This window comes from Antedon mediterranea, chromosome 10 (assembly GCF_964355755.1).
Source record: "Antedon mediterranea chromosome 10, ecAntMedi1.1, whole genome shotgun sequence".
NCBI classification, from domain to species: Eukaryota; Metazoa; Echinodermata; class Crinoidea; order Comatulida; family Antedonidae; genus Antedon; species Antedon mediterranea.
The window spans coordinates 22,456,693-22,479,322 of record NC_092679.1 but is presented as its reverse complement, the minus strand read 5'-3'; the positions used below and the strand labels follow the sequence as shown (position 1 = coordinate 22,479,322).

At 34.5% G+C, this 22,630-nt stretch overlaps 2 protein-coding genes across 2 annotated transcripts; one reads left to right on the top strand and one right to left on the bottom strand.

Annotated features, from left to right (window-relative positions):
• Window positions 1–1,649: 1,649 nt before the first annotated feature.
• On the top strand, window positions 1,650–19,362 carry LOC140060350 (nuclear RNA export factor 1-like). Its single transcript, XM_072106512.1, has 18 exons — window positions 1,650–1,822; window positions 5,976–6,333; window positions 6,487–6,607; window positions 6,992–7,075; window positions 7,556–7,660; window positions 7,768–7,909; window positions 8,378–8,466; window positions 8,708–8,815; window positions 8,988–9,097; window positions 11,285–11,321; window positions 11,456–11,580; window positions 11,806–11,866; window positions 12,119–12,224; window positions 12,713–12,941; window positions 13,073–13,130; window positions 14,202–14,341; window positions 14,632–14,692; window positions 15,523–19,362. The coding sequence occupies exons 1-18, from the start codon at window positions 1,747–1,749 to the stop codon at window positions 15,559–15,561; spliced, it is 2,049 nt and encodes a 682-aa protein (XP_071962613.1). The 5' UTR covers window positions 1,650–1,746; the 3' UTR covers window positions 15,562–19,362.
• Window positions 19,363–20,308: 946 nt separating this feature from the next.
• LOC140059854 (histone H3.3A) lies at window positions 20,309–22,564 on the bottom strand. Its single transcript, XM_072105807.1, has 3 exons — window positions 22,456–22,564; window positions 21,339–21,629; window positions 20,309–21,227 (listed from the first exon to the last, which is right to left on the bottom strand). Exons 2-3 carry the CDS (start codon window positions 21,618–21,620, stop codon window positions 21,099–21,101), a joined length of 411 nt encoding a protein of 136 aa, XP_071961908.1. The 5' UTR covers window positions 21,621–21,629; window positions 22,456–22,564; the 3' UTR covers window positions 20,309–21,098.
• Between the last annotated feature and the right edge of the window lie 66 nt (window positions 22,565–22,630).

Below are 22,630 nucleotides of genomic sequence, written 5' to 3'. Positions count from 1 at the left end.
TTAAATTGATGATAAACTCTGCCCTTTAAAATAAATTGTTTTTGTCTTTTCAACAACTTAGAAATTATTCATCGAATAGAATATTATCAAATAGTAAGCTTTATTTTGTTAGAACTTATTTACATAAACACTGAGAAAATAATTATTTTGAAAATTTGATAGAATTAATTGGACAGTTTAATAAAGTAAATATGGCATAATAAAAAAATATATTTAAGTTTTATTGAACGAGGTGTATTATGTAAACAAAACCGAAAAGATTGACAGTTGAAAATAGATGGCGCTGTACTATAAGTTTTTACAGAGCCATATATATATATATATATATATATTAATAATTACAGAGCCGTGGCTCTGAGTTTTTAATTGTATCATTATATGGCTGAGTTTTCTCAGTTCTCAGATAATATTAAATCATTTTACAAGAACAATCGATAAAATAGCAAAAATATTAATAGGAAAGTGGGATATTCTGTATAAATTATGTTTTGTTTGATACTGCAAGATCTGGAATATTAATGAATACTTACAGCAATAAATCCAAATGTAACATTTCAGAAGACCCACTGTAAATTTAAATTCATTGTTAAAAAAATATATTGTTTTTGAAAATAATAATACTTCATACATAACATAAAATAAGATTGTTTAACTAACTCACATATTGATATTTGTAGTTCTTTGATAGTAAACCAGTTATGTAAATAAAACTTACGTAGGCCTAAGTTTTATTTACATAACTGGTTTACTATCAAAGAACTTCATATATCAATATACGAATCGAAACCAGAAGAAATGTTTTCATTAACTAACTCACACTTATTGATATAATTTTCTTATGCTATTACAGTATGTTTTAAATAATTAATTATCAATTTTCTTCATAATTTTTGTTATTCGAACAATAATAATTTTTGAGATAGTTTTGTATTGTTGTTTTTGGAAATAGTAAAACTAAAACTAAACTAGTAAATTAAAATATCATTAGGATATTAGGATAATAGTATGTAAATACGTGAACGTGATTGGTTAAAATGACATCACAAAACTGTTACTGTCTGATATCCACGATTTATAAATAACTCCACCAAACCAATGTTCGGATACCTTTTTGGTATTTTTTACGCCATAAATGTTGCTGATCTACAAAACGTTAGTAATATCATAAATATGAAGAAAAAAAATCTGCTGATATTACATTTTTGTTAACGTTATTTATATATATAAACAGCGTATGTTTTCTTTTTAACCACCCAGTTTTCCAAGGAGGAAAATAACCATGGAGTAAAGTTTACTCCATGAAATAACTATAGTATTTTGCTTACATTGTTTGAAAATTGACAAAAACAAAATCATTTCGTTAAAATTAGGATGATCTTTTGGCTCAATAAAGGTCGTCGGTAGGCTAGGCCTACATACAGATAATTTCATAACTGTTTTTTTTTTGCTACACAAAGTATCTTTTAAAAAATAAAACAATGAACTTTTTTAGGACAGTTATTACCAGTAAATCCCTATGAGAGGCATCATCATACGGGTTCTTTGTGAAGAATCTGCATGCGCGCACACAAGGGCAGTTCGCCCTCTCTAGTTTACGATGTTTGGCCGGTCCGCCTTCCTCCTTTTGCTTGCTGGCTGCATCAAAAACTGGCGTGTCGTCGAGAGATTTCCTGCTACCCTAGTAGGCCTATACACTTATATTATTTAACAATTTTAGACTGATTTATCTTGCTTTACACGATTAATATGTCTCGAGGATATGGCAAGGGACGAGGAGGATTTAGTGTAACTGCATCTAGGGATGGTGGAAGGAGTTTTTATCGTAAGAAATTGTTGGTCTTTCTGGCGGCTAGTAAACTAGATCGAGCGGCCTACTCGATCTAGGGGCCTAGCCTAGCTAGGCCTAGTACTAGCTAGGTAGGCTATCTAAATCTAGGTAGAGGCTAGGCATGCAGAGTAGGCTCGCGGCATGATGCCCCTGATGTATGGCACGCCAGGACGGACAAAACCATTTATCAGTTTCAACTTGGTTGTCTCGCCTATCCTATCGGGCTTCCATCAATACCGTTCCGGATTACATCAGTCGCATGTTAACCAGGACTCGGCCCGGAGGTCGACCTACTACCAGATCCATCTCTTATTGTAATTATATTATTCCTCGACCTTCTTTAGAGATTTTTAAACAATGTTTCAGTTATAAAGCGCCTAGGCGTATGTATTTTAATATGATTCCTAAAATCATTCGACAATCTGAAAATGTTATTTCCTTTAAACGTGAACTTAAACAATTTATTTCCAGTTAATATTGTTCGTTCTATGTATATATATATATATATATTTCTTTATCTGTCAACGATTTTAACTTTTATATGAATTTTATATAATCATTGTAAATTTTTAAGCCTTTAATATATTTTATGTCATTTGAATATTTAATATTTTATGTGTTGTACTGCAGGGCTGCAAATTAACTTTTTTACTTGGTAGCACTATCAAATTTGTATGATGGCTCATAATAATTTTTGGTAGCACCACCAATTTTTTTAGTAGCACCTTTTCATCGACAACAACCCCCTTCCTCAAACCCCATCCGCGCAGATCCGTTTTTAGTTTAGTTGTGGGGGGTGGGGGTGTATAAAAATAAAATCCCTCCCCCCCCCCCAGCGCGCGGGGGGGGGGGGGATTTTTAAGTAATTATAGATTGTTTCAATCGATTTCTGAGCACATAAATTGGGTTATGCACATTTTAGGCACTGGTCCTGATGAGCCACTTATATTCACGCAAGATTTATTCTTTTTAGGGTACGGAAAGAAATTACTGCTTTATATGTACGCGTAACCTTTCGTAGCCTATGCGTAAATAGACCGTAGGTCATTGTTCTCTAAACGTATCCTGCAATTTACAAAGTATTGTTCGTTGCCTACGATACGATGTATTGTTTATGATAATATCTACGCGTCGATACACCAATGTCATCGCCTTTAGGAGCATGAACAGTGGAAACAAACATGTATTTGCTAATTAAAATCCTAGAAGACGTTAATTTTTGTAGCCGCCCTACACATCGGTTGTCCTAATTTGGCAGGACATCCGCCGACGAGACGACATCGGGCCCGAGGCCCTCAACTCACGCAGAGAGAGTTTCGGCGGCCTACATGATTCAATCCGGCCATTCAATCCTACCTTGGTTTAGCGAATTATAAAAACAACAACACCTTGGCTAGGACGCAAACAAAATATATGCAAAATAAATATATTCCATGTTAAGATTTAACATAGGCCTTTGTAAATTATTATTACGATAAAAGGCCCGACCAGAATTTGGAGGGGAAAAACGTGCGAATCATGGGAACAGTTTAGAGCTGTATTACGTTTCATGTGACGCAAAATTCAGGTACAAGTACTCTGTTTTGTAGCCACGTGGTAAAACAGAGTATCGCGTTTCATGACATGTGACCAAAAAATTAGGTCTGTATTAATTACGGCCTCACAGGCTTCTGTCGGCAGTCTTTTGAGCGACCGATTGAACGTTCTGATACGTATATTTAGAATGAATTGTTTACGATCTTTTTGTTTGCATGTTTTTGGATCGACTGGACGTTCGCTATATTATTTGTATTAGTTGGCATAGTTCATTGTGTTGGATCGTGTCTCGTATACGTTTACATTGTAGGAAATTTATATTCACCGTTGTTGAGAGTAAAAAAACACACACGAATGAAACATTTACGAATAAAAAATATTATATTATATATTTCTTAGTAATGTACAAATTGGTCCTCCTCCGCCAGTTAAAATTAACACATTAAATAATAATTTTCACACCTTGTTACTTACTATAGAACATCGTGAGGTTGTTTATTGAGGTTACTAACGAAGCCAAACAATGTAAACCTACAAAGCCAACAACGTAGCCTGTTTTATCTACGAAGCTACTTCGTAGGAAAAGCTGCGGTATTTTCTCTGATGTATAATTTTCGATAATCAGAATCTGGAATAAAGTATTAAATCTACTGATAAACAATACTGCTGTTTAATCTATATAATGATTAGATATTATTATATATATCATTAATTACATTATTTAGTAATCATGATATAACCATTATACTGCCTAAAAAATGCTGATGGCTGCGCGGCGACAATCCTTAGTATCTGCCGCGCCCGCCCTGGCTAACTTCTGTGTACGGCGGTACAATTGTTTTTTTATATTCATTCTTTAAAACGGAGGTGATTTTCCACGAGGTTTGTGTCGTCCGCGCGTCACACTGTGCTGTGTATTTGGTGTCCTTTTGTGTGATTGGGTAAGGCAGCATACAATAAATGGACGAACTTCCAATCACAACGAGTGTAAAATGTTTAGGGGCTTTGTACGCTTGAATGAACCCGACTCCTTTGCGGCGGCGGTGACTAGTGGAAACTCCTGAGCCTTCCGAAGAGTAGAGAGAGATTAAATTACAACACAGTTAAATAGGGAAAACACACCTGACTTCAATTTGAAACAACTCGCACAAGCAGACGATCTTGTCGCGCTATGCGCGACCTATTCTGTTGCTTTAGTCGCAAACAGAAAAATTAGGTCGCAAATGCGACCAAATACCCCTTAATTTGCAGCCCTGTACTGTATGTTTATTTTATCGAGGGCCCTGAATGATCAGTTCTATTAGGAACTGGATAGGCTACCCTCAGTAAATATGGTAATAATAATAAATAAATAAATAAATTTCAAATGCCAATCCCTAGTAGCTGTTGAGTTTACAAATTCCTACTAGTCGAGATCGACTAGACACATACCTATCGGTCGAGTTTACCACACAGCACTAGTAGTTAATGACAAACTATACACATCACTAATGATCGAGATTTACACATCGCGCTACCGGTCGAGTTTTAAGCACACATCGCTACCGGTCGAGTTGTTTTTATACACACATCGCTAGTTGTTGAGAATTATTTTAGTAGACATGCGCAGTAAGGGTTTGTAGAACGCCACCAACGTTCAGAAAAGTTAAATATACTTGTTGCGCCCAGACAAAAACCAGAGTAGGATCATTTTTGGTGTTCGCAGCAAAATGACGGATCGTAATTTACGTGAAATATTTGACCAATATGCCCGCGAAAGTTTAAGGGAACAAGAAATTGAAAGGTTGTTCAGGTACGATAATGTTTTACCTCAATCTATCTATATATGTATTATTAGGGCTATCCTAGAGTATTAACTATGTTGAGGCATTGTCTAATTCATAATTAAGGCCCAACTAAAAAAACGCCTAACTATATAATAAAGGAGGCCTCTAGCCTACTTTTACTAGGCCTAGACTAGGCCTGGCCTATATAAAGGCCTAATATTTTTTTATTTATATTGGTCAAATATTTCCCGTAAATTACGATCCGTCATTTTGCTGCGAACACCAAAAATGATCCTACTCTGGTTTTTGTCTGGGCGCAACAAGTATATTTAACTTTTCTGAACGTTGGTGGCGTTCTACAAACCCTTACTGCGCATGTCTACTAAAATAATTCTCAACAACTAGCGATGTGTGTATAAAAACAACTCGACCGGTAGCGATGTGTGTTTAAAACTCGACCGGTAGCGCGATGTGTAAATCTCGACCATTAGTGATGTGTATATTTTGTCATTAACTACTAGTGCTGTGTGGTAAACTCGACCGATAGGTATGTGTCTAGTCGATCTCGACTAGTAGGAATTTGTAAACTCAACAGCTACTAGGGATTGGCATTTGAAATGGTTTTGTCCGTCCTGGCGTGCCATAACGATGAGATGAGTAATAAAAGTAGTTTAGTTTAATAACTTTTTCAACCAGTTAGTTTGTCCAGAAAGTTATATAAATAACTACGCCTAGCGTACTGATTATAATTTCTAAATAAAGCAATTTAAGTAATAATTAAATGTGTGGAAAAAGGGCAGTCATGAACTTGTTTACAATTTATGAATTCATTTTTTTATTTGCAGAACATGATGACCGACAAGGAGGCAGCAGCCATGTTCCAGAAGGACATTGGAGGGGTGGTCCTCCAAGAGGACGAGGTGCACCAAGGGGTGAATCCAGCGGAGGTCGAGGCGGAAGAGGAAGGGGTTATTACGGAAGTGATAATTATTACCAAGGGGGACAAGGAAGCTATCGTGGAGATTATTCAAGTGGAGGAAAATGGAGAGGCTCGCGCGGTTCACGTGGCTCACGTTCTCGCGGTGGTCCGAGATATCCCCGTCGTGACAGTAATAGAGGAAGTGCGCCACCATCCTCGTCAAAAACTGATGATGAGGATGTTGTGATGGAGGAAGAAGGAAAGAAACAGCAACAACGTAGATAGTACGTTACAAACATTAATTTTAACATTATTTTTCTTCCATATTTTTTATTTAATGTAATGTTAAGTATGCTAGATAGTATTTAAGCACTGACTCACTGATCCTTTTTAGATAGTATTATAAACATTAATTGAAAAATTCTCCTATTTTTAAGCACTCCGTATGGTGGTAGAAACGACAGGGGCTCATCACGTCATCGTAACGACCGACCAAAAAGGGGCAAAGGTGGGCCTAGCTCGTCAAAGAGAAATGATATGTCTTGGGTGGAGATACAGGTAATTATTGGCTATGTAATATAATTATTGATATTCTTGTAAAGATACTGTATACTATTATTTAGACCCCCTCCACAGCAATAACTACAGTACAGTTTAGTCTTTTACTGGAAGTTACCTCCTACTCTTTTCAAATATGGTTCTTTATTAATTGTATGCACACACAGGACCAATGGTTTTAAATCCCATCCGAAGGACAAGTCAATTAAAGTATAAGTATCTTTTCTAAGAATACAAGCAGTAATGGCACAGACAAGTCTTGAACCCATGCCTCTGACATGCTAATCCAACTCCTTATTACCATTACTCCATACCCATCTCTCGCTTGACTTTTATCAGTATTATCATTTTTCATTATATAAACTTTTGTCTTACTTTATTTAGATTCCTCATGGCAAAAAGGTAGAAAAGCAATGGCTGTTACAAAATCTACAAGAGAAATGCTCAACACCTTTTGTACCATTAGATGTAAGTTTTTTAATTGAATTGAAACCTAACAAACAGCAATGAATGATTAACTGTACCTGGTTGCTGGCTGCCAACAAAAAACCGGAGCATGTTTTTAAGGCAATTATATCAATCTCCATTCCTAAAGAGACACTTAACCCTCTAAATAATTTCTTCTACTTGTTGTATAATGAAAAAATAAACATAGAGCTTTTGAATTACAATGTTATCGTTGCTGGTGCTCTCCCCCTCCCCCCTTTGAAGCTACTTTTTGATATCTACTTTGACAGATTATTAATATTATAATTATGTTAGCACCCATTTGAAAAATCCTGGATTCGTCTTAGTGACTCCAACCCTCAGCAAATGGGAGGACAACATGACTCCACCAAATAATCCAAGATTTCGCTGTATATTAATAATTATAAACAATGATTATTATTTTTGTTTTGGTACTACATTGTATAATAACATTTTCTTTATTATGAAAATCTACTGTAGTATCACTACAAGGGTGAATTTGTGATTTTCTACGTCGACGACCAAGCTGCGGGGGCGGCACTCAAAGAGCTAACACGACAAATAACAGCGCCCTCTGGACACAAGGTTGGTCATATATATTTAATGTCATTTATTTATTGCTTTTAACAAATCTTCTTATATTTAAGAGGTATTTTTAAAATACATTTTGAATTATTAATTTTGTATTATAGGTGATAATTCTAACAAAGTTCTGTGCTCCGCCCTCTTGGTCTATGACTCCGGAAAAACTGGAAGCCCTCAAGACGGGAATGAGTAACCGCTATGACCCGTCAACAAAGTCACTTGACCTAGGTGACATTTACAATGACAAAGGTACGGTCATTATCAATTTTATTTGTGTATAATTTTGAAACAATTACTGACTTTAAACTCTATCGTTACTATAGTCAAAAGGTTATCCTCACACGATCAGACTTGTACAAAATACATAGCAAGTCTAAAAATGAGTAGTGTAATGTTATTTAACCATTAAAATATTAATTAAAATGATACTAATGATCGTTGTGATCAATGTGAAACTAAAATGAGGGTGATATTTACAATTTTACTTATTTTATTTATTTCGGCCCATCACCATTTTTTTGTCAAACTAGTTTGATAGTGTATACAGAGCTTAATTCTGGGTTGCTATGGTTGATTTGAATGGGACCTCGCCGGAGTGTCTCATCAGTGTGATTGGTCACTGACCCGGTGACCCCAAAGTGTTTTCAAATTTTTGTTGTCACATAAAGTGTGATTAGTGTAGACAGAGCTTTAGATTAAATATGTTTCTTTTTGTAGGATTACAGCAAGAAAAGTTATACATTGAATTACACAAAGCTGTATACATGGATGCAGTATTGAAGATTATTGTGGAGAATATACCAGAGGTAATGAAACAGTGTATACTTACTGTTTGAATATGCCCAGGGGTAACCTATTTGGTGCAGAGATGGGTCCATGTGAAGGATCAAACAAATGGTACACCTAATAGTACTCTATTCCCAGGTCACAAAAATGATGATGAACCTCCCCATATAATAGGCATGAAGGAGCAATTTCATTTTTATATTACTTCCAAAGTTTATTTAATAGAATTAATTTATTTACTTGTTTCTGCATAAATTACAGATTCAGTCGTTGTCTGTGAGCAAGTGTGTTATGTACTCTCTTAAGACCTTGGAAGGTCTGGCCGAGAAACTTCCAAATCTCAAGATAATTGATGTAACGCACAACAAGGTAATGTACTGTACACCTATTCAATCAATAGGGCTAGGCCTACAATGGAGGTTCTGTTTGTTGTATTAGTTGCTATTCATCTGATGTGTTAACTATACTGGGATAATGCAATGCAACATTTGATTGTAGGAGTTGTGTATAGCAATTTTATCTATATCTATCTTTTTCTTAGTTGAAACGAGTAAAAGAATTGGAATGTTTAAAAGGTTTGAAACTAGAAGAGCTGAAATTGGAAGGAAATCCACTGTGTGATTTTTACAAAGACAAGACAGATTATGTCAGGTAAACAAATGTATCACCCATTTAGTGAATGGGCTTGCCCAAATTTGATAACAGTCTAATTGTTTATATAACCTTTCTACACTTTCCAGATCGTACCATTTTCATGAAAGGGTGTTTCTTACCTATTTTATTTTTGCATTCATTCTAACCAGATCTAACCATTTTCTGTTTAGTTTTGTATTCAGTAAATTTTGTATGGTTGCATGAGTGTTTTTGTTTAAAATTAATTTCTGAATTCTTTGAAATACCAACATTTTTTTACCAATATGCGTTCTGTTTAAATTAGCAAAGACCACACATTTTTATCTGTTTGTTTTATTCTTAAGGGTTTTTTTTTATTCTTGTGATAAACAAATCATATGAATATAGTGAAATATATACACTAATAATATATTTCACGGATGGAAACACTTGATAGAGTATTGTGGTATATATTGTCATTTATTTAATGCTGTATATAACCAACATCTTTATATCATCACCAGAGGACAAATAATGTTTTCCTCTCACATACGTGGAAAGATATCTCTCTGAAATAACAAAAATACAATCAAATATATCCACTATAAACTTGAAAACAATTTAATATTTTGCACAACTTTTTACATGTGAGACAACTGGTATCAGGATCTGCAACTCACCTCATCACAAGAAATGGTCACCAGTTGACCAAGGTACCGTTTGCAACACCATGATCACATGTGGTGGGTGAAGTGTGCCTTTTTATTTGACCATGAGCCTTATCGGCCAAAGACGGGTTTGACCTCCAGTATGGAAGGAAACCTAAGGCAGGCCCAGGCCATGGATACTATTTGTCTGACCACAGGAAGTGATCAGATTTCAGACGAGATCCAGCAGAAGATGGAACAAGAAGTAATTGTTAAAATCATGAGGAGAAAGAAAATGAATCTTATTTATTATCACTCAACGACACACTTGTAACTGTTCATAGCCAATGGCGAATTTGCAAGTTACAATTACAAGTTATAATTACAAGTTATAATTACATAGTGGAACAAACGAACAGAAAAATCTTACATTTAAAAAAATAAAAATAAAACAGCTATTACAAAAGTATTAACAAATGGTCTTTATGGTGATGCTAAACCACAGGTTGAAAAGCACAAGTCATAACAAAATGGGAAAAAAAACATTTATAATGAATGTGTGGAACGAAGGAAGCTGATTACAAATAATTATACAATTGGTGATTCACACCATATTCATTCTATTTGACATGAACATATGAACAACATAGTAAAAATGCTTGTCAACACTAACCAAGAAGTTGGAATTTAAAACAAGTAAAAAACGTATGTGAGAATGGACCAACTAACTCTGAATCACATAAACGGATAAAAGAAAAACCCTGCAGAAATAAAAAGACAGAAAAAAACCATGTGAAAAAATTTTTCTTATTACAACTAGACCGAGAACATATTGGTTGAATGTTGGTATTTTGAACGGTAAACACAAAATATACTTCATAAACATCATGTCATTTAAGATTTTCCAGTATAACAATAAATGTTTTTCTAATCGTCATAATGTTAAAGTGGAAATTCTGATTAGGCCTTCTAAAGACCCACAGCAGCAGTGCAGAGCCTACCAAGTTCAATTAGTTCTTCAACAGCACTGTATGTATACGGGACCAACGGCGTTACATTCCAACCAAGGGAAAAAAAAAGTAATGAAAGTAAAGCATGCTTAAGGGTACAATCAATATGGAACAGGTTTGAACCCATGCCTCTCACGCACTAGTCCGAGTTCTTTACCATTCCGCCATATAACTCTGAAATTATAACTGAATTAATTTCAGAGTGCATTTAGGGTATTTATAATTTAACACTTTACTTTGTTATGTTGCTAGTATTAAATTGTTGAAAGATCTTCTAGTGATGTAAGTATACATCGGTAAGTACGGTCATAAAGTTATGAAGGAGATGGAAACAACATAATGCAAATCAGCAAAATACCTTTTTATTTAAAAATTCTAATCCACTATTGTGTTTCTGAAATGAAATTTCCCACGGATTGCATTTATCGATGTTTGACTTGAATGATGAATGAATTTTTTTTCCATGGAGTATAGCTTGAACTCATACAATGATTTACAAGGAAAGATAAATCAATATTATTGACAAAATTGCAGTTATTAAATATCTCAATCTGACCTCTCGTTTCTAGTGACATCCGCCAGATATTCCCAACTGTGCTACGTCTGGTAAGTTTTATAAAACATTGTTTCGAGTTTCTATGACTACGTGTGTGAAATAATCTTTGACCTATCACAAAATTATGCAAATTATTCTAATTTAATTTAATTTGTTGTGTATACCATGGTTTTTACTTATCTAGGATGGAGTTGTTCTACCGCCCCCTATCGCATTTGAATTAGACGAGTCTACGGCGCTGCCACCCGTCAAGGCTAGCTTTTTTGTCAGCGACGAAGTTAAAGCACTTGTCGTGCCTTTTGTAGAGAAGTATGTTTGCGTTTTATTGTTCACTCTGTCTAAACGTAAAAAATTGTGTTATTATAGCCACTGGCTGATACCTGTCCTACTGACAGGTACCACCTCACTTGCGGATGTTACCATGATCGGGGATAACATTCTCTCTGTGACATTTATGCGTGTGTGTGTGTGTAAAGATGGGCGAGAATTGCCAATTGCAATCAATAAAATGACTCACAATTTTTATCTTTACAGATTTTTCAGTGTATTTGATTCAGGAGATCGGCAGCTGCTACTAGATGCATATCATGAACAGGTATAGCTCAAATGTTTGCTAGACTATTCTCTTTCTAGACCTGTTTTTAATTTCATTTATTTATTTATTTGACACAATTGGTCAAGGGGTTGAGTTGTCGGCAACAATGCGGCCTTTTATCTTTAACCCCTTTAATAACAGTGTTTTCTTCTAGGGTTGTTTTTCATATACGAAAATCGAACAAATCATATTCTTGGAAAGGTTCAGCAACAATAGTTCATATTTCATACTCGTTTTTTTAAATTTTTCTAGGCTTGTTTTTCTCTAAGTATTCCAAACAGTAGCTCTCGCACAAATAGAACAAATCTCGGGAGTTTCAACAAATATAGTCGCAATTTATTTAAAGTAAAAGATTCAGGTAAAAATTTTAACTTATCTTAAGCTCTCTCTAAAAAAATGTGATGTGCCCATATATGGACATGATGATGTCATCTCATTACCATATTTGGGCATATCCCTACCATATTTGGGCATATCCCTACCATATTTGGGCATATCCCTACCATTTTTGGGCATATCCCTACCATATTTGGGCATATCCCTACCATATTTGGGCATATCCCTACCATATTTGGAACCATCAATGCACCATACCTCCCTATGTAAAAATCTGCATAAACTATGTCTGCGTAAGAAAATATAATTGAATTAGCAATGTACAGTCTCCTCCTCTTACTCAAATAATAACAAGAATCTTTAGGGCTTAGACTCCTAAAAGACATCACAGTGTACATGGTATATATTGTGTAGACAGTTATAACTACTTAATTGAGTTCTGGAGGTGTTTCCTAAAGCGGGGTTTTTTACTGAAAATCCAAAAGCCTGAATTATATTTTTTTTTTGTAGGTCAACGGTTTAAATTATTAAAGCAGAGTCGTTTGTCGGTGACGGCCTTCCTTAAGGATCTTCCTGGTACGCAACATGACATTGCGTCATTCATCGTGGACGTGTCACTAGCTCAGGGAACGCTGCTTCTCTTCACCGTTGACGGCGTCTTCAAAGAGGTCGAGAGTCGCAACTCAAACCCACAAATCATTGCGTTTAGTCGGATATTCCTGACGCATTTTGATAACAGGTACGTTTACAGTTAGTTATATTTTGAATGTGTTTTTTAATTGCTATGCAGTACACTACATTATCTTTTAGTTTCAATAGTTATGATTTTGTTTGTCAAAAACAATTAATTTTCATTCATTTTCTTTTTAGATTAGTGATCTTGAATGATGAGCTAATTTTGAAATGTCCAACAGAAAATCAGATAAAGGTATGAATGTTTTTCAACTTTCTGTAATCAGCTAGTTTTTCTAATTTAGGATTTTTATCTCTTTCGTCATAGCTCATCACATTGAATAGAGCGCATCTCCACTTATCCGTTTTCCATTTTCACCCCGATTTTGATTTTGTCTAGGTCAATCAAGTATCTTTCGCATGAGTTAAAAATATTTTAATTTTTTTGACGTCATCATGCCTAAAAATTTAAATCACGTGTGGCATTAATTTCATCTTTACAGTAAATTTTAATCTGTTATAGCTCGTAAGAATAAAATGTGATAATCACGATTAAAATTTTTTCTGGAAGCTATTGGATTGTAGATACGAAATTATGTAAAAATGTTGCCAATCGGATGTTGTGACGTCGTCATATGGCCAGTAAAATAAAAAAGGTCGTATTTTCATCTTTTGCGTCATAATTCATTACATTTAAAAGAGCGCGCATCAATATTTCACGTATTCAAATTTCTTCTACACGCTAATACGTTGTTGCTGAGATAATTTCCTTTCGGAATTGCTACCTTCGCGTTTCATTTTAAAACCGTCAACATGTTTAAAATTGCAATAAATAGCGGGTCCCGTAATTTCACCTATTCTACACTGTATGTGATATGGATACAGATTATACTGTGTATATACTATATATGAATTTAAATAATAAAATTCAGCAATAACAACATATCATATTCTTCAGTTCAGGTCATAATGCCAACGTGAACACTTCCTTTTGTCCTCAACCTATCCCCTTAATGTTAATGTTGCACCACTTGCGCGGGGGATAACCAAACTCGTCAAAGTGACGAGTTACATGTCTAGTTATTGTTTTAGGCTGCTTTCCAATCGGCTTGTCTAACCCCCTCTATTTATTGTTCTAGGCTGCTTTTCCATCAGCTTGTCTAACCCCATATGTTTATTGTTTTAGGCTGCTTTCCAATCAGCTTGTCTAACCCCCTCTATTTATTGTTTTAGGCTGCTTTCCAATCAGCTTGTCTAACCCCCTCTTTTTATTGTTCTAGGCTGCTTTTCCATCAGCTGGTATAACCCCTCTATTTATTTTTTCCAGGCTGCTTTTCCATCAGCTGCACCAACCCCCTCTCATAGTCCTGTTCTTCAGAGTTCTTCCGGACCTTCGGAAAATGAGAAGATGATAATGGTAACGCAGTTCATAAAAGACTCTGGAATGAATGTACAATATTCGAAAATGTAAGTGTTAAAAATCGTCAGCAGATACAGTTATAAAGATAACCTGTAATGTGCCCTAACTGTTTACCCACCCTCGATTAAAATCTGCCTTTTGACTGATAGAATCAGAGGATTAATTGAACTTTACTTTAGAACATAATGAATTTTTTTTGTATTGTTGAATGGAGAGAATATTTCATGAGTTGAAAACTATTTAACTCTCCTTAATTTAGTTCGTAAGCATTCATTATTTGTATCCGGATTCTTATATTTTCAATCTTACTATTAAAATATTGTGTTGTTGTCACCAGGTGTTTGGAAGAGACCCAGTGGGACTATCAGAGAGCAGGGAAACTGTTTTCGGAAATGAAGGTATAAGCGGGTTTTTAATACTGAGGGGAATATAGGATGTAACACTGTTCATGAGACACCCATATCCAGGGGAATCCCCTATTAAAGCTCTTTCTATACAATCAAACTTTATATGACAAAAAATTTGGCTATATATGGACATGATGATGTCATATTACTACCATATTTGGACATATCACTACCCATTATTATTTGGGCTCATCACACTTTTTTTGTCGAACTAGTTTGATAGTGTAGACAGAGCTTTATGTTTTCATAACAAGCTTTTTGTGCAACAATCTTTCTGCATAAACAACTCTTGCAAAGTACCTTCACCTCTCTTTCCATTATTCTTTCTTTACAAAAACCTGTCTTCGAGACCATGCACCTCTCTTACCTCTTGTAAAGTAGTAACCTTTCCTTTACAATAACTATTCACTCTCAAAACAACCATTGTAAACTACCACTATGCATTAATCTTTCTGAACAGCAACCTCTCTTTGAGATCAACTTTCATAAAAAAATCTTGTATTAACTACCGTCTCTCTGCTATTGCAGCAAACTACACATAGATCGCACCTCCATTAAAAGTGACCTGTCTGCACCTGTACCGTTTCATAAAACAATCACTATCAATTTCTCTTTAAATTGAATAAACAAAACTACCGTTGTCTCTCTCAAAGCTAATGTACACATAGACCATACCTCCATTAAGTGACCTTTCCGAGCATGTACCCGATAGTGTAGACAGAACTTAAGGGGAAACATTGTTGGGTCCTCTAGGTGTTCCCTTAATAGGTGATCTAATGTCGATCATTCTTCTTAATAATATTTATATTTTGCTTTTTCAGGCTCAAGGGAATATATCAAAGGAAGCCTTCCAGCAGTAAAAAGGAAATTGTAAAAAGGTTTATTAATAGTGAGATCCACCTGGTATTTTAATGTATATATTATTTTTTCATTCACTGTTATTAGTTGAAGATAATTAATGTACATAGTGTATGGTACAGTCAGCTATCCGAAAAATCGGGCAATGTTGGGCTGGCCCACAATGACCAGTGTCCGAGTATATTTTATCGAATAAGAAACAAATTAGTTTTTTTCAGGATTTTTATTCTCAGCATCATTATAATATTATAATATACTACTACAGTTCTACAATACATTCTACACAAATGCCCCTATGTAGAGGACATTCCTATGAAGGGGACACTTTTGGTCCTTAAGGTGTCCCGTTAATAGGGCTTCTATTGGATACAAGCAATGATAAAAACAAAATAAAAAACAAAACATAATGCAGGATAGATTATTAATGTTTTTTTTTAAGTAATCTTTTTTTCAAATGGCTCCCTACAAAGTGCACAAAGTCAGGATTTGGCTTCTGTACAGTTACAACTATCAATTGTATGAAATTTCCAAGATTATATCTGAAATCTATATAAAAGGTTGTGATGTTTTGTTTAAATTGTCAAGAATTTTACTGTACTAGGTATATACCATTCCATTTTACATTGTACATACTATGAATCCAACATTGGAATAGCTACTATTTCAATTATGGACAATATTCGAAAATATATTTGAAACAATATTGGCATATAAAAATTTTACGATCTAAATTTTGGTACACAAATTATTTTAAATTGATGTAAAAATGCTTTTATTCAAATTGTTCGTATTTTTTATTCATACTATTATGAATTGATTTTTAATTGGTTTTTGTGAGTGTTGTTTTTATGGCTCTATTTCAAATCTAATTAAAATCACTTATTTAAATAATAAATTATACTTTTGTAAATGGTCTAATTGCTTTTTTTAGCATAGGCTCAGTTAAATACCTATTGAAAGAAAAGTAATATCCACAAAAATCTCCCTCTATCGAAAACAATTCCTACAAAATAACATAAAATATATTTGCATAGTATTTTAATACTAAATTCTTTCTCCTCTGTTACCTTAATAATCTGTTTATTTTCCCACAAATAATTCTCTATCACCCTTTTTGATTGAACTGTCTATCTGCCCAATCTTACATGGCACTTTGGTGTCTCCATTCATTATCCATTTATTACACCTACCAATCTTACATGGCACTTTGGTGTCTCCATACATTTTCCATTTATTATACTGTACCTACCAATCTTACATGGCACTTTGGTGTCTCCATACATTGTCCATTTATTATACCTACCAATCTTACATGGCACTTTGGTGTCTCCATACATTGTCCATTTATTATACCTACCAATCTTACATGGCACTTTGGTGTCTCCATACATTGTCCATTTATTATACCTACCAATCTTGAACGTGAAAAAAAGCAAAACTACACGCAAGCTGTAATTAATTCTTCCTTTCTCCCTTTCTTTGTCTTATGTTTGTTATATCAATATTGGACTAGTATGTGATAGGCATGGGTTCGAGGTTATCTATACAATACTAATTGCATCCTTAGGCAAGATGCTTTACTCTCATTGCCTCATCCTTCGGATGGGATGTAAAGCCGTTGGTCCCGTGTGCTTAGCAGTGCACGTTAAAAACTTTGTACACTATTCGAAAAGAGTAGGGGATCGTCTCCCGGTGTGCTGATCTGGTAGGCGCTGCACTGCTGGCTGCCGTGGGTCCGTAGAGGGCCTAATATAAATTTCCTTAAGAACCAGAATAATACATTTAACATTTAACATGTTATTCTTACTGATGGTCAATACATTTTCTCTTTATTTTGTGGAATTCCTGTACAACGCTTCCCAGAATCCACAATGTACTTCCATTAATGTTGTCAAAATAATGTTCTTCAATGTTGACCATGTTGTCCTTTTCTAATATAACTCTACAGAACCAAGCCACCATGGTTGGTGCTGAGCTAATTACTGCACATACATAGCTTATTTTGTGATGTTACTGGTGCACCATGCTATATGAGACAAGTCATTTTAACTTTTTTATGTTAAAAACAAAATTCCTATGCACATCATGCTCAGTTATGTAAAAGTTATAATAACTTAGAAATTTCTCTACCTGGTCAACAAAACTTTTCAAATATATTATTCTGACACATTTCTGAATTGTATTTTGCCGTCAGTCTGTCTTTGATATCTTGGTTCTCAATTTCTCTCCCCAGGTCAAAGGTTGTTGCCTTTCTTTTTTTCATCATTTATTTCTTAACCCAAGGCTGTTGTTTTTTTACTTCTTTTTGTGCTTCCATCTTGTATTTGTGGTATTCTTCAGCTCTACACATTCATAGAGTTGCTAATAATAGAAGAAGTAGATAGAAGGTAGATCCATGTTATTGCATAAGTCAGCATATCATGGCATACGTCCTTCCAACAACTAGCCCCACTCAACCTTCCTTTAACACACCCCCTCCTTTTTTTTTTTCAACTATCTGAACCTGTGTTGGCTTGTCACCTATTCTTTAATGTTGATAAATACCAGGATTGATTTATTTCTTTACATACAGCTACCCCCTCCTCCATTCAGGAGACAGCCCTACTCTATACATACAGCTACCCCCTCCTCCATTCAGGAGACATGCCTAATACACATACAGCTTCCCCCTCCTCCATTCAGGAGACAGTCCTACTCTATACATACAGCTTCCCCCTCCTCCATTCAGGAGACAGCCCTACTCTACACATACAGCCGCCCCCCCCCCTCCTCCATTCAGGAGACAGCCCTACTCTATACATACAGCTACCCCCTCCTCCATTCAGGAGACAGCCCTACTCTATACATACAGCTACCCCCTCCTCCATTCAGGAGACAGCCCTACTACACATACAGCCACCCCCTCCTCCATTCAGGAGACAGCCCTACTCTATACATACAGCTATCCCCCTCCTCCATTCAGGAGACATGCCTAATACACATACAGCTACCCCCTCCTCCATTCAGGAGACAGCCCTACTCTATACATACAGCTACCCCCCTCCTCCATTCAGGAGACAGCCCTACTCTATACATACAGCTACCCCCTCCTCCATTCAGGAGACAGCCCTACTCTTTACATACAGCTACCCCCTCCTCCATTCAGGAGACATGCCTACTACACATACAGCTACCCCCTCCTCCATTCAGGAGACAGCCCTACTCTATACATACAGCTACCCCCGCCTCCCCTTCCCCGTTCAGAAGACACCCATATACATTGTATAGAGGTTGTATTGTATAATCATTTTCTTCTAAAAATGATTAGTTTCAGATTAGTACTATCTTGATATTTTTTCTATAATTTTATACACATTGTTTTGCTTGATTGTTCTTTAAGTTGTTTAACTGAGGTATTAGCTAAAATAATCTGTTTTTTTATCGGAAAAGCATGTTCAAAAAGTAACATTTTTAAAATAGTAGATTTTTTTTTAAAAGAATGTTTTAATTCAAATAATGTTTCCATTTTTAAATCCTGTTACTAATTAAAATTACTCCAACCATAATGTATGAATAACTGAATTTATATAAAATATTTTTATTGTTTTAATTCAATGTTGTTTATTTTTATATCTGGAAAATGGAAATTATGGATGTAATTTTTTTTTTTCTATTTTGCTTTGTAGTTTTTTTTTGTCGGAATGATTTTGAAAAAGTAATATTTTTCTTTTTTAGACCGACAAAAAGCAGCTTTTTCTATGTGAAAACAATTAAATTGTATAAAATGTTTTTAATTGTGATATAAGAACAGAAACTATAGTAAACATCTTGGTATTTTTATCTTATCTTATCATATTGTTTGTATTTATGAAAATTGTTGTGTTTTTGAATATTATGTTTCTGAAATAAATGATGCTTAATTGATATTATTTGAGATGTGTTCTGTATTATCTTTAAATCAAAATTGTCTTTAAAAAATGTTTTTCCGATACATTTGGTTATTCATCAGTACAAATACCACATTACATCACAGCACGGTAATGGGCTGAGCTCTGGAAATCAAAGGGTTTATCTGTGGGTGCGACAGTTCCACACCCTTAACAGACACAGCACACCACACTAGTACAGTACTGTTATTTGTCGCAGCCAGACATAAGATCGAAGCACTGTTACAAGTTCCCATCTTGGTATGGCCAGCTCTGTGACCTGAGATTGCTGATTGATCATATCATCATTCATCATATATATTTTCATTTTGCTCCTAAATCTTATGGATTTTGTTAATAAGCTATAGTAAAATAGTATTAACTATTATATGGTCCACCTATGATTGTTAGGTCTATTCCATGGAAGTAGCTATCAGCACAGATCAACAGTGCATGTATTTTCTATCCGCATGGTTGTGCTTCTAATGTAATATTTTCTGTTGGCACAGTCAATAGACTAAGCCACATGATTGACCTTACTGTAAAATATTGGTTATTTAATATTATGTAATCAGTTGGATGTATCATCGGCTATTGTTAAGGTTTGTTTGGTCAGTTTGTCTGTCCATGGCTTCTTACTAAACTAAAATCCATGCTAAAAACATGTAGTCTCTTTGTTGTAGGATATGCTGTCAAAATTATTTGATATATATGATTTAGATAGGATCATATTTTGTTGTAGGCTCATGTATCAGTTTGACTGTTTATCAAAATTATGCTGAAATTCTGATGTACCAAAACATTTTTTTTTTAATGGAAAAAAAACATGGAATTTGGCTACTAAATTTCACTTTAATAGAAAAACTGAAACAACCAAACGAAAATCACACATTGGGCGAAAATAAACCCACTCTTAAAATGGCTACAAGAATCTAAAGACTACATTTTATCTAATCCAATTCATAATACTTTATTTTGTCCATACAAAAATGAGAATTACCAAACAATTGTAGATTATAAATATGTAAAACATTATAGGATTTAAATTTGTATACATTAGATGTTCATTATTTTGATTTAAGGCTAGAAATATCAGATAGTACTAAAGATATGTTTTTCATCCTGATAATTTTAATTTGGTCCAAAATAATTTTAATACAAAAGTTCTTTTGCGTATTTATTTAGAAATAGATTGAGGTATAGATTTTGTATGAATTCTGAATAATGCAGTATATAATATTCCAAATACTAAACTTAAATCTTCGTACAAAACTACATAAAATAACATTAATCTACAAATGACATATGTTTTTATAGGATTGGAAATGCATACAGTTGACAGAATTAACATACAACATTGATGAGTGTGATTTAAAGATGTTTCACACACGTAATACAAGGTGCTAACATTACGCAAGCTTGTATCGATACAGGCAATATTACATTTTTAACAGTACTTTCCCAAATTACAAACGTCAATTAAAATCAAGAAATTTATTTTTGGAAACAATAAGTTACATATACCACGCTGCTTACAATGTACAAATTCTGATCTACCTATGCTACATACAAAACCATGTAAAAACCATTGAAAATTATGAAAGAAAGAAATGTTTAATGACTGCGGTTATTCCTTATGCACGTTCGCCGCGGATTCTGCGGGCCAGCTGGATGTCCTTGGGCATGATCGTTACTCGTTTTGCGTGAATGGCGCACAAGTTGGTATCCTCGAAAAGTCCTACCAAGTATGCTTCACTGGCTTCCTGTACAAACACAAAATAGTTTGATTAATAATATTGCTATTTGAGCTGCTATGAAAATTGTTTTTTTTTAAATTTACAAATTATTGTATATGTAGGTGGTTTAAACTTTACCTGCAAAGCTCCGATGGCGGCGCTCTGGAACCGAAGGTCGGTTTTGAAATCTTGAGCGATCTCGCGCACGAGTCGCTGGAAGGGCAGCTTTCTGATCAACAATTCAGTACTCTTTTGGTAACGACGGATCTCACGGAGGGCGACAGTTCCTGGCCTGTAACGATGTGGCTTCTTTACACCTCCAGTAGATGGCGCACTCTTTCTTGCAGCCTTCGTTGCGAGCTGCTTACGTGGAGCTTTACCACCAGTAGATTTACGTGCTGTCTGCTTCGTACGAGCCATTGTCTAAGTCTGAAAATAATAAGAAATTAACCAAATTAATTAAATGTCTTTTTATATCTGCATTTGAAAAAAAATAAAAATAAATATTAATATAAAATAAATTAATAATTATTTCTTACCAGAAAATAAAAATCCGTGTATAATAATAATGAACAGGACTTGTTTACTAAGCAAAATCTCGTGGCTAACTGTATCAAACTGATTGAGACTAAACTATATATGCAAAAAAGACAAAGAAGGGTGGATCCAAAGCCCATGATCTAAAAAGAGGGTGTAGCCTAACTCAATTGAACACAAAAAAGCTATAAAACTTTAAAAGACAGTAACAATAGGCTATAGATACTGCTTGGTACCTGTTAAAATTAAATAGGTGTGTACTAATTAATGTACCTCCATCCATGACTAATTAGTAATACTAATAATAAAGAAGAAAAAAAAAAAAATTAACAACTGGGAAAGAAAAGTTACAAATTAAAATATTTGATAAATTTTCTATTTATATAAAATAATCATTAAATTATACTAGTAGTAGTATATAGTACTGTAGTATTAAAAAAACTATATGACACAAAACAATAAAGGCCCTAAACCATTTTCCTAGGCCTACACTTATCAACATCAAGCTAACTGAGGCGCATTTCCTCGCTCCTAGAGATTCAAATCGGGCCTAGCACCGGTCCCTGCCTGGCTAGCTATAATTCTCTCATGACCTCGTCAACATTAAATCAGTAATTAATGCTAAAAATAAAATATTTAACATCAACATATAACACGACAGTGATCACAGGATTTCAAAATAAATAACAATGAGAACGTTTTAGAATTTGATACCTACATTATGGTTTTTTTAGTAAATAGTATTTAAAGTTCTAACTTAACACGTCTCCTTTTTTCGCGCAATTACAAACAACAATGAAATGATGGAAATGTTGATTGATTTAGCCGACACCTCAAAATAAAGTATTTCTTAATGTTTACTATGATTAGCTTTATTTATCATATTTAAATTA

Excerpts from the sequence above, each read along its gene's own strand:
- LOC140060350 (XM_072106512.1), top strand. The coding sequence starts at position 1,747 with ATGTCTCGAGGATATGGCAAGGGACGAGGAGGATTTAGTGTAACTGCA. Across the intron at positions 6,608-6,991 it reads TGTCTTGGGTGGAGATACAG|ATTCCTCATGGCAAAAAGGT; the intron begins GTAATTATTGGC and ends TACTTTATTTAG. Across the intron at positions 8,467-8,707 it reads TTGTGGAGAATATACCAGAG|ATTCAGTCGTTGTCTGTGAG; the intron begins GTAATGAAACAG and ends CATAAATTACAG.
- LOC140059854 (XM_072105807.1), bottom strand. The coding sequence starts at position 21,620 with ATGGCTCGTACGAAGCAGACAGCACGTAAATCTACTGGTGGTAAAGCT. Across the intron at positions 21,228-21,338 it reads CCGCCATCGGAGCTTTGCAG|GAAGCCAGTGAAGCATACTT; the intron begins GTAAAGTTTAAA and ends GTGTTTGTACAG.